General features: G+C 37.6%; 1 protein-coding gene across 1 annotated transcript in view; it reads right to left on the reverse strand.

The window, feature by feature from the left end:
- Positions 1-1,027: 1,027 nt before the first annotated feature.
- LOC111156597 (protein tyrosine phosphatase, receptor type D) overlaps positions 1,028-15,981 on the reverse strand; it is a 406,803-nt gene continuing 391,849 nt past the window's right edge. Inside the window, exons 31-37 of the mRNA XM_022517585.1 lie at positions 11,854-12,139; positions 11,251-11,429; positions 10,298-10,424; positions 8,955-9,080; positions 5,841-5,995; positions 2,774-2,909; positions 1,028-1,096 (exon numbers count right to left, since the gene is read on the reverse strand). Coding sequence (XP_022373293.1) covers positions 1,028-1,096; positions 2,774-2,909; positions 5,841-5,995; positions 8,955-9,080; positions 10,298-10,424; positions 11,251-11,429; positions 11,854-12,139 — 1,078 coding nt within the window. The remainder of the gene's footprint in view (positions 1,097-2,773; positions 2,910-5,840; positions 5,996-8,954; positions 9,081-10,297; positions 10,425-11,250; positions 11,430-11,853; positions 12,140-15,981) is intronic.

The following is a 15,981-nucleotide window of genomic DNA, read 5'->3' on the forward strand; positions in this document are numbered from 1 at the left end:
ACAAATTGAAAAAGATGTTTGTAATAGCTTCTCTATCTAAAAACAACAACAACAAAAAAGACCAACTAAAAAAACCCCAAAACGAATTCATGGAATAACTGAATGATAGCTATATCTATCTTTTTGTGTGGACACACTGTCTATATATACATAGACACCCCTGTAAAATATGGATATATATGTATATATGTTAGCAGCAACTTTATACTTTGCGCCTCCCTGTTGATTCCAAAAACAAAACAAACAAAACAAAGTTCTCTTTGACTATTTGAAGAGAATGGGTACTTTCTCACCAACCAAAATGGAACAGAAATGTAAAAGTAATATCTGACAAGACATATACTGTAGATTAAGAATATTGCACAAAAATGTGCAAATTTTCAAATTATTTGATATTTCTACAGCAAGATATTACAGATAACAGTTCTACAGCTTAAAAAAACCTACAATTTTGAAATAAAAAATGAAGAGTTATGTAACTTTTTTAAAATTCACTTTATCGAATGATACATTTGTTAAAAAAAAGTTTACACAGTTAAAAATGAAGCACAGGTCAGCAGTATCTTTACAATACTAAAAAACTAAATCAAGGACTTTCTTTTTAAACATTTCCCCCCCGATCCCTCCCTAAAATGTTATTATGAGCAGTATGGTGGGAAGGGGTGATGTCGCAGCAGAGTCCATTTTGTTACGAGAAGCCGCACCAGCAAACATCTTGCACTGATGGTGGTTCTTTGCTGTGATTTCTTCTTCCCTTTATTTTGAATCCTTGAGGTATCTGTAAAAATCCTTCAGATGCCTCATCAGTCAGGATTCTCTTTATTATTTTTCAGGTTAGATTATTAAACTGTGAATTCTTGGTCCACCCAGAAGAGTTTGTTTTTATTTTGTTTTGTGTGTAATAGTCCCACTAAGTGGTAGTTAGCTAGAAGTTAAGAAGGACTTCTCAAGTGCCCTGTATGGCTCAGAAGAGACTCCGTGGATACTGAAGGGCCTGCAGTAAGAACCCAAAGTGGGTTAGGGGTTTCTACGTTGCATAGTGATCAAAGCTGCCCAGGTACTCCAGTGCGGCTCGGTAGCAGAACTGGTACTGGTCCTGCAGGAGACCAATCATGGGAAGAAAGAGGGAAAGGGGCCATGAGTCCACTTTAGTAGAAAGATGAAAATCAATATTCAAAAACAAACATTACATCTGGATGGGGGCAAAATCACTACTCTCATCAATTAAGTCAATCCAATGACCAATCCATTTTATTGAGCCAAGAATGATAAGTCACGTGGGGTGTTTGTTAACTTCACCCATCAATTTGCCTAGAACCATGTCCTCATTTCAAAGTAGTAATAGCTGGAATGAACATTATCTTCCAGACAAGTGTGAGCTGTTCTCCAAGTAGTACCAAATAATTACCACCCCTGAGCATGGGAGCATATCACTGTTGTCTTTTACACTATGTGAATATTTGTGAGAAACTTATCCTCAGTTTGCATATTAAAGAGAGGCTGATCCAGACACTGGCTGTTCCAAGGAAAACCTGGATTCATTTATCTTCTGGGCTATTGCCAAAAGAATTTGAATAAAAAAGGATCTTATCAGATAGTAGACCTGACCGACCTACAATCAGAATTACCCACCATTTCTGATGTTGCTATTCAAGTAAGGGTGAGGAACCATAGGTACATGAAGCCACTTACAAAGGGCTCTGGACTTTCAAGCTTTTCATCCCCTAGAAATGGCATCCCAAGACTGGCTGTCTATATCAAAAAATACCCATGTCATTTGGCCTAATTCATTGTGATTGCTAGTCATCTGTTCTAGAAAGGCCCATATTAAAATAACTTGACATATGTCCTTTTTCAGACAGGGGAGAACATTATCTTACTGGAATAAGTTGGGCATTGTTGGAGAGAAAAAAAATAGAATTTTTGCCATAAAAGAAACTTATTTTCAATAGCCAATGGGGCTGAAAGTAGATAGTTTCTATTTTGCTTAAATGTGCATTTTTTTTAACAATAAAAATGGTAATGCAAAATAAATGGAGTTTGCTTTCCTGTGTTTTCACAGTAAGCTGCTTGGCTAAGTGTTAAGATTTTTTAAATGTCCAATTTCCCTCTGCCACCCCCAACACCCATTAAGTTTGTCAGGCCGACATCATGCTTTGAGTATTATAAGCCAAATGCTTTTGCTATTTTGAAATCACAGTTTGGAAGGTATGTGCGATGAATTTAGGAATACATACAGAATGAAGAATTTGGTGGCCTTTCGAGGAACAGAAACACTCATATTATCCTTAGAAATGAACAGTCTAATAGGGAAGACTAGCTATATCACAAATTCATATTATTCTAAAAAAAATGAGAATTCCATTATCAGTTGTTGGAGTAGAAAATGGGGTATTAAAATCTCTAGTGGTTATCCAGGATCCAAATATTAAAAATGACCATTGGAGAATGGAGAAGTAAAATGTGCTGAGGGTCTATTATGTACCAGGCAATGTGCTTCTTAAAGTTGTCAAATAGTGATAATTTATCACGATTCAACCTACTATATAATCTAACATGATTTCCAAAACAACTGTAAGACTTTGAAATTGTCACTCCCATATATAGAGAGGAAAAAATGAGTTCAAAATATTGAACAATCTGATTGTTTTCCCACAGGAATTTCCCCTATTTTGCTCTGGTGTTGAGAGTCTCTGGGCCCTAAGAGGTCCTGGTTAATAAACTCTATTATTCGGTTCATGAGATGTTTTAAACTCATGGAGATTTTTCTCACCTCTGTCTGTACCATGGCTGGTCGTTGTGTTCTTAACATTTTGACAGTCTGGAAGATATCTACAACTCCTTCATATCTCATTCTTTCCAAAACAATGCTTAGTGTTATGAAGACTCCAGTTCTTCCAACGCCCGCACTGCCATAATAACAAAGACAGTGTTACTGGATGTGACACTCATAGTCTTGACCACATTCACTTGGAAGTAGACATATGTGCACCCACTTCCATATTACACCAGGTTCTTTTACAGCAATGTTCAGGAAAATGTGGTATTGGGTTCATGAAATTACTATTATTGGAATAATGTGTCATGGTAAAATGTGAGCATGAATGTGCAGTAATGAAGATTAACTCCAATACAGTAGAATGACTTTTCAACTGGGATTATACTCCATTTTGGAAAGATGCTGGAAACATAAATATTGCAAAATCAATAGATACAGGGAAAGGTAAGTATAGTATAGGTTAGTACTCTTCATGCAGATCCTGCAATTGTAGACCTTGTCTGCTTAATATTTTTAAAGTATGGAATAATTCAGATAAGGGAAGATTAACTCAGTCTCTTCAAGTTTTCTAGTACATTATTTACTTCTTGTGGTCACAATCTATGCAGGATGTTTCATCACTAGACATATAAATAAATAAGGCATATATACTATTCAGATTGAGATGTCCATTTAACAGATTCTGTTCTGGGTTTTTGATTTGTGATCCTTATTCAGTCTTTAGAAGAGTTTGTGAATATCTTATACTTAGAAGCTGTGTAAATGTATATACATTTGTCCTCTCTCCTGAAACTGAGGACTTTAACAGATTCTCAAAGAGGTCTCTAACTTAAAAAAAAAAAAAAAAAAAAAAAAAAAAGGTTGAGCTTCACTGAGTTTATCTACTACATTTAGATGTTCAGCAGCTAAAACACCAGGATTCTTTCTACCATGTTAGCAAGGTTTTGAGTTTGTTTTCTTTATTGTTTTAAGATAATTCCAGAATGTTCACTGCAGCAAGAGGAGAAAATTAACTCATAGCTTTTGTGCTCTTAAAGAGTAGGGAAGCATCTGGAGGTTTAGGTAATGAGGAGAAGAGTGAATAATCTGAAAAATCCCTACATTTTTGGATCCTAATTAAATGGCATGTGTAACGCTTGGGTACAGGCTATAGAAAATGGATGGATTCATTTACTTGGGGATGTAGCTGACAGGCATATATAAATAGTGTGTCCCTTTACAAGCTGGTTTTCTTTGTTTTGCCTTTTTTTTTTTTTTTTAAGATTTTATTTATTTAACAGAGAGAGTAAGAGAGCATAGCAGGGAAGCAGTGGAAGGAAGGGGAGAAGGCGGCTCCCCACTGAGCAGGCAGGGAGCCTGATTCCCAGCTCCAATCCAGGACCTCGGGATCATGACCTGAGCTGAAGGTGAACGCTTAACCATCTGAGCCACTCAGGAGCCCCTCAAACTGGGTTTTCTAAAGAGTCCAAACCAAAATGTAAAGTGAGACTTTAAAATCCAGTGGTAGTCTTTACACTGCGGCTAAGGATGTCCAGGAGCAGTGAAGGTTCCCTGTTAAGATAGAGTAGATGACCTTGAAGGTCCCTTTCAACCTTGAAAGTCTCTCTTACTCCTAAGAGGTTGTGATTTATGATCCTTTCCCCGTCCCCCCCTTCTGAATGGCCTAGGCATTTCAGAGTCTATTTAATAGGATATAGTTAAACTCCATATACTAAAGGAATATTTAAATCATTCTGTGACAGCAAAAGTAATGAGAAGTAGCACACATTTATACAGTTATGGTAATGTCTAAAGTTAAACATATATATTAAATATATTCTTTTTTATAGTTTATGCTAGAAAATTGTGAATTAGCATTTGAGCAAATTATGTGGAAAGTGAAGGAGAATATCCAAGTAATTTTAGTCCAGTCTATACCATCTACTTTGTCTGAATATTTGAGTCCATATGTTGTTCCCTACATGATCTTTGGTTGTCTAGAGTAACCAAACTCAACACAAAGCAAATGTGAATAAAGAAAGTCTGCTGCTCATTAGAATATATCATCCCTGGGGAACATCATGCCCTCAAAAAGATCTTAGAGAGATTCTATGATTCTGTCATAGAGCTACATGATGACAGAAGTGAGGCTAGAATTCAGCTATCTTAAAGCCCGAGTTGAATGTTTCTTCCATTTTGAGAGCTTGTCTCCCCTTTCACTAAGAATCATAGTTTGTAATCTTTCTCTTTCTCTTTTTCTTTTTCCTCCCTCCCTTCTTTCCTTCTTTTTCTTTTCTTGAAGCAAACTGTTGAACTCTCTCAAGATTTTGACCACAAAGAGAGTAGAAACAGACTTCAAATTGCTAGAATCTGAAAATATATTAGTGTAAAAAAAATTAGGTGAATTCCTTTTGCTGGAAGGTTTCTGCCTAACAACTTCCCAAAGCACTAAATTTATGGTGAGTGTCCTTTCTGAACCGTTTACTTGCTATTTCTATTAACTTCAATGACTTGAATTATAAAATGCTGTGGAAACTATTGAAAATAATTAACTTGAAGGTGCTTCATTTTCTGATATAGCAACAATTTTCAGGCAAATTGCAATTTTGATGGAGGTACCATTCTAATCATTTACTGACTGGCAAGAATTAGTATTGTCATTAAGGCTGGATAACTATTTATGTTTTCCTAAAAAGACAAACACAGGAGATAGATACAGAAAGACAGTTATGAGTACAATGCCATGGAAATAAAACAAGTAAGACATGATTAACTGAACAAATTTTCACCAGCAGATGTACCAACAATTCCTATTCAGGTAAACTAGGCAGTTTGGTGTTTTTTACAAGAAGTAAAATTTGGGGATAAAAATTTTACCCCTGGTTATTTTCATTTTATGGAAAGAAAGAGAAATGAGTCCTTGCTTAAGATTTTACAATGTATTTCTGAGAATAAAATATCAATTATGCAGATTCACTCCAATTAGCAAATACTGACAATGAACAGACAACAATGCACATTATCAAAGTTATTAGCACATTAATCACAAATGGAAACTCATCATTCTTGATTCTTCACTCACCTGCAATGGACTGAAATGGGCCCATCTTGGCCAAACTGCTCTTTTGTTTTATGAACTTGGCCAATGAAGTCAATAAATCCTTCTCCAGACTTTGGCACTCCTTGTTCTGGCCAGTCAGTGAACTGGAACTGCCTCACTGTTCGGGACTGACCGTCCTTCAGAAAGAAAGCCACATATCCAGCCACAAAGAAGGATGCCAGGAAGATTCAGCCAGTGTACAGACCACAGCAGCAAAAGTGATTTTTTTTTTCCAGAAAGAAGAAAAAGTGGGGGATGGGGGTAAGAAAAAGTTAGAATCATGTTTAACTAGAAACTTAGCAACATGTGCGTCTTATCTGTTATTAACACTGTTTACAGTCACATATATTTAAATTGCAAATTCATTCTGGCAATGCCCAAGTAAAAACCTGGATTCTTGAAGAGTCATCCCGTTCCCATAATAGCAAGTGCTTCTGAGACCCAAAATTCGCTTTCAAAACCAAAGTGGACCACTATACTCTATTTCAAAAATTTTAGAAATCAATTAACTTAATATTGAAAACAGCATCCAGGCATGTCATCCAGACCAGAGATTTTGTTATTGTCACAATAACTTCACATCTGCTGTGCTTGCTTATTTCTAGCACTGTCAAGTGACAAATAGTGACACTGAAAGGATCTGACACAAACTGGGTAGCTGTTAACCTGGATGCCCCACATGTCTCAGAGGCATACAATTTCTAGCTGTAGCAGTGCACACAGAATGTGCTATGCAACTATGCTGTTGAGTAAGAAGTGAGGCGTCCCTCATGGAAAGGAAAGAGATTATTAGCAAATAAACACTTTATTCTGAAAAAGAGGACTCTTCTGGCTGACCACAGGAATTAAGGCACTCATGGGGGGGCTTTAACAGGTAGACCGAACAGTGGAAAGAAAGCAAGCTGGATAGAAGAGGAGTCTTTTTTAAAGTGATTAGGCAAAAGTGCTCAGACTCATGAAGTATAAATGGTTTGAGAAGGAGCTACTAATATGCTTCTGATTCCTTCTAGAACAGTGTTTTCAGAAGCACAACAAAAGCAGAAGGGATCCTCTGTTTCCAGAAATAAGAATAACAGTTATGCCCACCAACTTTCTTTGAATCCACTGAGAGGAAAAGAATTCAAATTTCAAGCTTGGAGAGACCAATCCTGTTTTAAGAGGCCCTGCTCCCAGTTAAGACTTCCATTTGTTTCTCCTTTCCATTTTTGTAACACCTCTTTCCCCTTTAAAGGCCTTTTGGATATGAGTGTGCATGTTCCCCAGTAGACAAAGACCCAATTTTTCCCATTCAGTCATATTGAGAGGTAGGGATGGCTTAGCTCGAGGTGGGCATATATCAACTGGCCTTGTGGTTTCCACAGGAACAGGGCATATTCCTGATGGCATCATTTGATAAAGCAGGAAGATCACATTAAGTTTGTGAGAACACTCAGAAATATGAAAATAACTGCTTGACCCCATTATTAACTTATGGATGGTTACCATGGAAGCATGATTTACTTCCCTCTGTTTCTGGAAAAGGTTTGGAAAGCACAAGGAGGAAACCAAAGGCTGGGTAAACAGATTTGTCCTCCTCCAAATACCCCAGAGATTTCATTTCTGACCACAGTTGCTTTTAGCAGCAAGAAGAGGTCATGTGCACAAACCCTTCCTATTTAGAGGAAAGACCGGCTGACACCATTTAAAGGTTACCTGTTTAACAAAACTGCGTTCCAAGTGCCAACTTGGAACTGGAAAGTTCAGATTAGAAACACACTAGGAACACAAACAGCAAATGCGATGGCAGCTAGGAAAATTATAAAAGTCACAGGGGGCCTTTTTTAAATAGAAAGAATGTGAACAGGTTCTTACTTCAATATTTCTTTTGATTTTTGGGATCAGATTTTAATTTGGGCAAGTGAGGAGTAGTAAAGAAGGTGTGTCTGCTATTTGCAGGGCCTGGACCCTAGTCTTTATCATCAGAAATGGTTGGTGAGTTTGCTTGGAATGTACTGAAGATTTTTCACTCATATATCTATCTTCAAATTCTGAAAGGCCACTTCTTTTTTTTTTTTTTTAAACAATGGGATGGGTCACAAAGGCATGCCTACTTGGGCAACTCAAAAACGAGCCCGACAGACTTAACTGCTACCTTGAGTACGGTCACCTTCAGAGTAGTTAAGATCCCAGTTCCTGGGATTAACAGGTCTATCACCTGGGCCAACCAGCCTGCTGACCATTTTCTCTTTCACTTTAGGGCAACAGCCAGGGCATGGCTTTGGGGATTAGCAGACAATCTCTAAACATGCGTATTGGTTGGAAAAGCTCCTTTCTAGAAAAAAACAATGGATCAAGTAAATAGCTCTGTCCTGGAGTTTTATTCAACCCACCTACTGTGACAGTTCCAAAAACAAAGTAGGGCTTTGACTGACCCCACTCTCTCCTAAGATGTGTTTGTAATCATAGTTTGAAAGTGGTCAAAGGCAAGGATATTAAAGTTTATGCATAGAACATCTTACACCAGGGCTGAACCTTGGACTCAGCAATCTAGATAAGAAATGCAGAATGAAAATTAGCCAACAAGGGTCATGGGTGCACAGCTCTCATGGACAGACACATTAGCACACTGAGGAATAAACCATGCCAGGAATCAAATTAGAATGTGCAAAGCTTGTCAGAGTCTTCTAAAGAATGCCATTTGCTCGGCAGTTTTAAAATCATACCAAATTAACCTCCAAGCCCACATGACCTAAAGGGCTGTGCAAAACAACAACATATTTACAGCCTCAAGTAATGAAGAAGTCAAAAAGCAACAAAGAGAATGAGCTGAGAAAGTGAATGTAAGCATAGCCAACCAATCAGTAAATGCTTCCCAGGACACACACTTACCAAGTATATCCCCAAAGTTGGGCTGCCAGATGTTATGTTTGAATGGAAGCCAACCCTGGGTTTGTGAGAACACTTGCCAGACAGAGGAAAAGTTACTCTTACATTAAAAAACAAAACAGTCCTCCAAGATCAGTTATTTCTTTTCACTTTGGCAATATGATCACTTGGTAAATATTTCTCCCAAAGCTTTTCAGCTAATGGTTAAGAACTTAAGATTGGTCAGCTTACCCTGGCATCTGTGACCTTGAATTCTCTCAGGATATACTGTGGCATGTTGTACTCAGCCATGGGATCTACAACAAAGTATTGGTATCTTGCAGATCGTTCTGCTGGCCAGTATTGGTGACATTTCTCCTAAAAGGAGAGAAGATTAATGTCAAACTATATAAAGTACCAATAAATTTTTATCTATCATCTATCAATCTATATATTTAATTTCTTTCTCTCAATGAAAGTTCAAAATTCAAGGCCATTCCAATTACATGTGACACAATTTTCTCTTTGAAACCAAAAGTTCCTTGAGAATAGGAAAATCATATGGTTTAATATTTGCTCATGGCATCAAGCACAGTACTTACACACAGTAGCTTATTAATACACATCAATTGAATTAAATGCTTTGATAGGGCACGTGTCTTCATACCTACAAGTTCTCCAAATACTAACATTGGTCTTTGGATATAATGCTGGCCCTATCAATCATGCATTACACCACCAGAGCAGACTTGCGTCACTGTGTTATGGAATGAATAGGACCATCAAGTGTGAATGCATAAGGAAACCTCTATATTGATCTGGTCCAATCTCACTTGTCAGCTGAGGAAACTGGAGCCCAAGAAGTATTAATGATCTGGCTAAAGCAGAGAATCAACTATGAATATTCAGAATAGTCAGGTTACTTTCCTAGTTTGGCATTTGTTGCTCTCTTTATTCACTTTAAATAAGGAGCTTTAGACCCATTTCCACATTTATGCAAGGAAGAGAGAAAGAAAATATCTTAAACAAATAGAATAAAATGCTTACATCTATTGAATCTAAGTGGTAAGTCCTTACTTAGGTATCTCTAATACTATTTTATGTATTTTTCAGAATAATCACTTTCAAAAAGTAGATCTGAGATGACCAGATTATATTCTTGGAAAAACTATGTAACTTTCTAACACACTATTCAATATGGGGTGGAGGGTGGGCAGGTAAGAATTTGCTTCATGAGTGAAAGAAAGTCAAGTTTCTTCACAGAGAAATGATGGCACATTTGCTCATGAAACTCCAGCTTGTCCAGGGTGGAAGGAAAAAAGATTATGCTGAGAGTTGGGACCGATGTCAAACAGGGACATCTGTTTCTTTGCTCCTATGATCGTGTCACACTGGAAACAAAATACCAGCTCTTTCTTCAAAATGCACAAATTAATGAACTTGATTTGCAAGTTAAAAACCAACAAAAGAGTAATGAATGGTCCATAAGGTGTCTGGAGAACTCTACATTTCTAAGAAGTGATGCTGGCCCCTAGGTTATTAAGACTAAATCATCATTTCTTCATGGAGTAAATGTCTTATGAGAAGACACTTACTCTGCCCATCTCACGCAGCTTGGTGAGCATCACGACAATGGTGGAATTGTGTTCCCAAAGCATCCGCCAGAAATCTTCAGTGGTCTCTGCCAAGGGCCCCTGGGTAGCGATGTAGGCTTTCTGTTGTCTGTATTACAGAGAATAAAAGTAGCATGTTAAAGTAATCAGAGAACACGCAAAGGTTCACATTTGGTACATAAACATCACCCAGTAATGAAAACTAAAAACATATTTTCAGGACAATTACAGTAAATGTCCATTAAGATTGTGTCAACAAATGAGAATATTTACATTTTGGGGGCTCTGCAAAAGGAATTGCTTTGTTAATATTATGATGTATGTCTTTATCATTATTATTTAAATTTTAGTGCAACCCTAATAGCTCAGTTTCATATATCATACAAGTCACTTAAGAAACAGTGGTATGGTTTAATTTTATAGATATGACTTTACACAATCTATTAAAATTATGAAATACGGTATAAAACAGCTTCTTCATTAAGACCTTCCACAACCCAATGATTTCTTTTTATTTTTTTTTAATATTTTATTTATTTATTTGACAGATAGAGATCACAAGTGGGCAGAGAGACAGGTAGAGAAAAAGAGGGGGAAGCAGGCTTGCCACTGAGCAGAGAGCCTGATGTGGGACTTGATACCAGGACCCTGAGATCATGACCTGAGCCAAAGGCAGAGGCTTTAACCCACTGAGCCACACAGGTGCCCCTGTAACCCATTGATTTCTGAAGGAAGAGTGCAAAAGGCCAGATTAAAGATTCCATGACTGCTTCTTACTCCTACCAAAAATAATAAAAAACAAATACCAAGGGTCTGAATGCTGACCTATGCAGAAAAAAGATGCTTTGAACTGAGATGAAATTCATTCTGGCTGTGAAACTAGGGCACATGTAAATATCAAGGCTTTGGACTGTCAGGGGAGCAAGAGTATATACCTGTATCCATCAATAAAACTGGCATTGATGTAATCAGATCCTTCTACCCCTCTGATAGGCTGCAGGCATACCCTCGTAGATTCATATGGCATAATATTAACAAGGCGATTTTTGAATTTATTACATGGAAGATTGGCACTGATGAATCTTGAGGTGTGAGCTTTAGAGCTGGCTAGACGCTGTTGAATAAAAGAAAAGAAAAAAATCTGACAAAGATAATTTTAGCCTATGGTCAGATGCAACGTATTCAAGATTTCCTCTTTAGATATAAAGCTTATGTTTACTTTAAAGCAAAGGACTCTTCAAATTGCACTGCTTTTCACTTCTACCTAATGATTCCATATAGTTTACCAAATTTTTAAATATGTTCTGAGAGTAGGATCTCTCAATTTAAATTACAGTACAAAAGATCTCGAGGTATTGTTAGGAAGCAAAGAACAGAAAAGGGAAAGAGGAAGAAAGTGTTTTATAGTCAGACACTTGAGAAGGTCAAGTGAATCTTGTAACTTCAGAATTTGAAAGGTTAAGAAAGTGAAGCCACAACTCAAAGACAATCCCAGAATGACTTGCTCCTGAATTACCACATCACATCCAATATCATACCTTAAATTCAAGCTCCATTCCTGTGACATTCTCTCCTGCTTCTATTTGTGTCAGCTTCTGAATGTAGGCATACAAGTTTCTAGCTGGCACTTCGGTATTTCCACAAGTCACTGCTTCTAGCAGTGCATCATGGATAAAGATGTATTGGTCTTCTGTTTGAACCATGTAATTCCTCTGGGCTCTCATTAAAGTTACATGGCCATAAATATCTACAGTTTTTTCATGCTTTATTCTTTCTAACATGGCATCTATTACGATGAAACAACCCGTCCGGCCAACTCCCGCGCTACAAGAAAAACAAAGAGAAAAGAGAAGTCCAAATAAATCTATCAGAACACCAAAACATAAAAAATTATTTCAATTCTCACTAAGCGGGTTTTAAACCCATTAATTCTTTTCAACTATCTGTTGGGATTATTTTGGAGCACTCTAAAGTAAAAAGTATTATCAAGTCACTATAACCAGAAGATAGGGAATCAAATACCAAGTAAAATTAATTTGGTTTCAAAACGTAAAAAATTAAATCCAAAAATATTGTGGTCCTTGATCATATAATACAGAGTAGACATTATTTTGAAACTGTTAAAAAACACAAACACGTAAGTTGTTTATATTAGAAGATATTTTAAAAATTGGTTAAGATCTAATTAGGCTTTATCTTTTTGTAAAACTTCTCCATCTATTTCACTTCAATTTGTGAAATAAAAATTAGAAAATCACTCAGTCTGAAACAGTTCATATTCTAAAACCCAGCAAGGAAGTTTTAAAATCAACTTAGTGGGAAATAGATAATTAAAATATTAAAATGTTACACACTGAAAAAGGTGCAGGGTATTTACAATGAAAATAAATTCCTACTAAAAATATAATCACTAGAGAGTAGGTGTGCTTTTTGTTTTTACTCTCTTCTCCTCCAGAGTCGAATGTATTTTGAAATTCCAGGTGAAATTCAAGTATTCTGTGTGGGAAAATAAAAACTTTAGTCTTTGTTACTGAAGATCCTCTGAGATATTTTTTAAACTCCATTACTTTGGGACTTATGGATCATTTTCCAGTTGGTGGAAACCAATTCAAAGACGAAAAGGTGAGAGAGTGAGCAAAACCCAAAGACAAGATCTGCTGGTCCAAGGAGACAATCTAATTTACTGAACTGGATTAGAGAGTCAGGTGGTTGAAACATTGGAATTTCCTCAAGTGTTGAAAAGAATACTGGCAAAATAACACATCTGTTTTCTTAAATCTCTATGTAAGCCTTGTCTCTTATCAAACTCTTTAGAGTGAGTCTGTTTATATGTCAAGTATGGTTGAATCCAACATATTTTTCTCCTCTTTTTTTTTTTAAGACTTTATTTATTTATTTGACAGAGATCACAAGCAAGCAGAGAGGCAGGCAGAGAGAGAGGGAGGGAAGCAGGTTCCCCAGTGAGCAGGGAGCCCAACGTGGGGCTCGATCCCAGGACCCTGAGACCATGACCTGAGCTGAAGGCAGAGGCTTTAACCCGCTGAGCCACCCAGGCGCCCTATTTTTCTCCTCTTGATCATGGATATTTACCTGGCTGGGAAACATGTAATCAACAGGAATAGGTATCCGTCACCACCACAGACACTAAGCAACAGACAGTCTCCTTCATTAGCTACATGCCACTGTTTCCTGTCATTTCTGTATCTATGTGGTTATTTATTTATCCATCTGTCCACTGACACATCCTTTTCTCTCTCTTTTTTTTTTTTTTAGAATTTATTTATTTATTTGACAGACAGAGATCACAAGTAGGCAGAGAGGCAGGTATAGAGAGAGGAGGAAGCAGGCTCCCTGCCGAGCAGAGAGTCCGATGCGGGGCTCAATCCCAGGACCCTGGGATCATGACCTGAGCCGAAAGCAGAGGCTTGCGGGGCTCAATCCCAGGACCCTGGGATCATGACCTGAGCCGAAAGCAGAGGCTTTAACCCACTGAGCCACCCAGGCACCCTGTCCTTCTCTTTATTCAATGAATAGCACTTTGTTAAGTAGCATAGGGAATACAACATTAACGATGACTTATCATGCCTTTAAGAGCTTAGCATCTGTCAATGAGATAAAAGGTTACTTAACCATTTATACTAAAAGACAAAAAAGAGAGAAAGAGAGAGAGAGACTAAGGAGGTGTCAGTTCTGTGGATGATGTGGCATTTGAACCACGACTTGGGAGGGTAGGAAGGACTGGGAGGGTAGGAAGGACGGGGCAACTGAGGAGGCTAGAATAACAAAAGAGAAACAATGGCTTTTGCAGTCAGACTGTTGGCTCTGGGAGTTACATAAGAAACTTTCCATTGGCCTAGTGAGGCACTTGAACAAGGAATGTACCAGAAGTCCAAATGAATGAGTTTAGTGAGCACTAGGGTGCCTGACACAACTGAAGTGGCAATTTCTCTAGTGCCAAGTGGCCACAAGGTAGTTAAGTAAGCATTTTGTAACAAATAATACCTTCATTTAACTACTGAGCAGTACAGATCAAATCTAGCTTCCACAAAGTGACATGCCATTGAGATCTAATGCAAAAGCCCATTGAGACAGAGTCTTTGAAGTGACAGAACTATTTGTTAGCACACGATTAGAGAGGTCCACAAAGTCCCATTTTATCTAGTTTGTTCTACTAATAAACCTATGAGAGGGCAAATTTTTCCTGTCATTCTCCATCCCCCTACTTCCTCCCCTGCCCCAGGCAGGATTAATCATCCTCTGTTCCTGATCACTTAAGTATAGTGTCAAATATCACCCCAGTACAGTCTCAGTTACATCACATTCTTAATTAACCTGGTGGGTCCGCCATCCACAAATCATGGTGCATTACAGAAACTACATTTTCTATTGCCTTTGTGTGCCTTGCACCAAGCATGCAGTCGGTGCTCAATAATGTTTGTAAAATAAGAAAATAAGTCAGGATTGGCATCAGAGCTCTTATGTAATGAGCAGCCATCCATGTTCAGTAAGCCCACTGAGGAAGCAGGACTCTTCAGTTAGTGAAAGAAATCCCACATTTGACAAAAAGCTCAGAACTGTGCAGAGAATGCCTGAAGACTGCTCCACGGTGCTGGGTCGGGAGACCGGAAAATGCTTTGAGTGGCCTCCATGTCTTGGTCTTCTGATCTGCCATCACAGTGCAATTAAAAGAAACAGAGTAAGACAATCTGGAGAACGGAGGTAACCTCCTACAATGAGGAGGTTCTAAGACTATGAGTAATACCTTTTCCTCCTTTCCTATATTGTTTTTCTTAGTTGTTTTCATCCTAATTGTGCATTGTTTCTAACTGGATATAGCTTCATGCAGTTCTTTATAGTGGAAACCATTCCATAAGCCTTATAACTGAGCCCTAAATATTAAGTCAGTTCTAGATACTGGTGGGATATTTCCCCAAAATACACATCAAGGACCACTCTCAAATGTCTGGATGATGCATAGATCTATATTCAGAGAGAAAGATATCACAGAATCTTGGGAAATTAATAGGAATGACTAGTTTCAAACAGTAGCAACCTCTTCATGGTGGTAATGAGAGAAAAAAATAAAATATATATCTGAGTCTAAATTACAAACTATGGAGAGAAAAGAAAGAAGATAGGGTATGCCTTAAGCAAAACCCATTTTTTCTCCCCAAAATTCAAAATACTATTAACTGTCCAATCTTATATGTAAGATAAGGAAGGAGCTGACCCTTTTAACTAATGCGTTACCTCTTCTTTAGGAGGAAGAGTTCTTAGGAGTTTTAAATATTAGAGGTGTCTCTTAGCTTGAAGTAAAAAGGTACTTTTTCCAGATATCAGCAGCTGGGGGCATTTGAGAAAAATCACTTTTAACTTCTTCCTTGCTTTCCCGTTTTTCTTAAATTGAGATAGTCTTTAAGTCTTAAGGCTTAAGGCTGAATTAACCATACAGAGTGTTTTCCAAACATAAAGGAAGAAACAGTTACTTTGTAGGTACAAACTGCATTTTAAAATTATACCTCTGAAGCTGACAAAAGGCAAAGGTAGTGTTGATGCTGAGAAAATTATGATAAAATCACTGCAGGATCGTTTGAGATTAGGCTTTCAAAATCTTGCTTTAAGCTACCCCCTCAAGCTGTTCTCCCCTCTATCCTCCTATTTCCAAT

Source organism: Enhydra lutris, unplaced genomic scaffold (genome assembly GCF_002288905.1).
Source record: "Enhydra lutris kenyoni isolate GAN:26980312 unplaced genomic scaffold, ASM228890v2 scaffoldscaffold47, whole genome shotgun sequence".
NCBI classification, from domain to species: domain Eukaryota; kingdom Metazoa; phylum Chordata; class Mammalia; order Carnivora; family Mustelidae; genus Enhydra; species Enhydra lutris.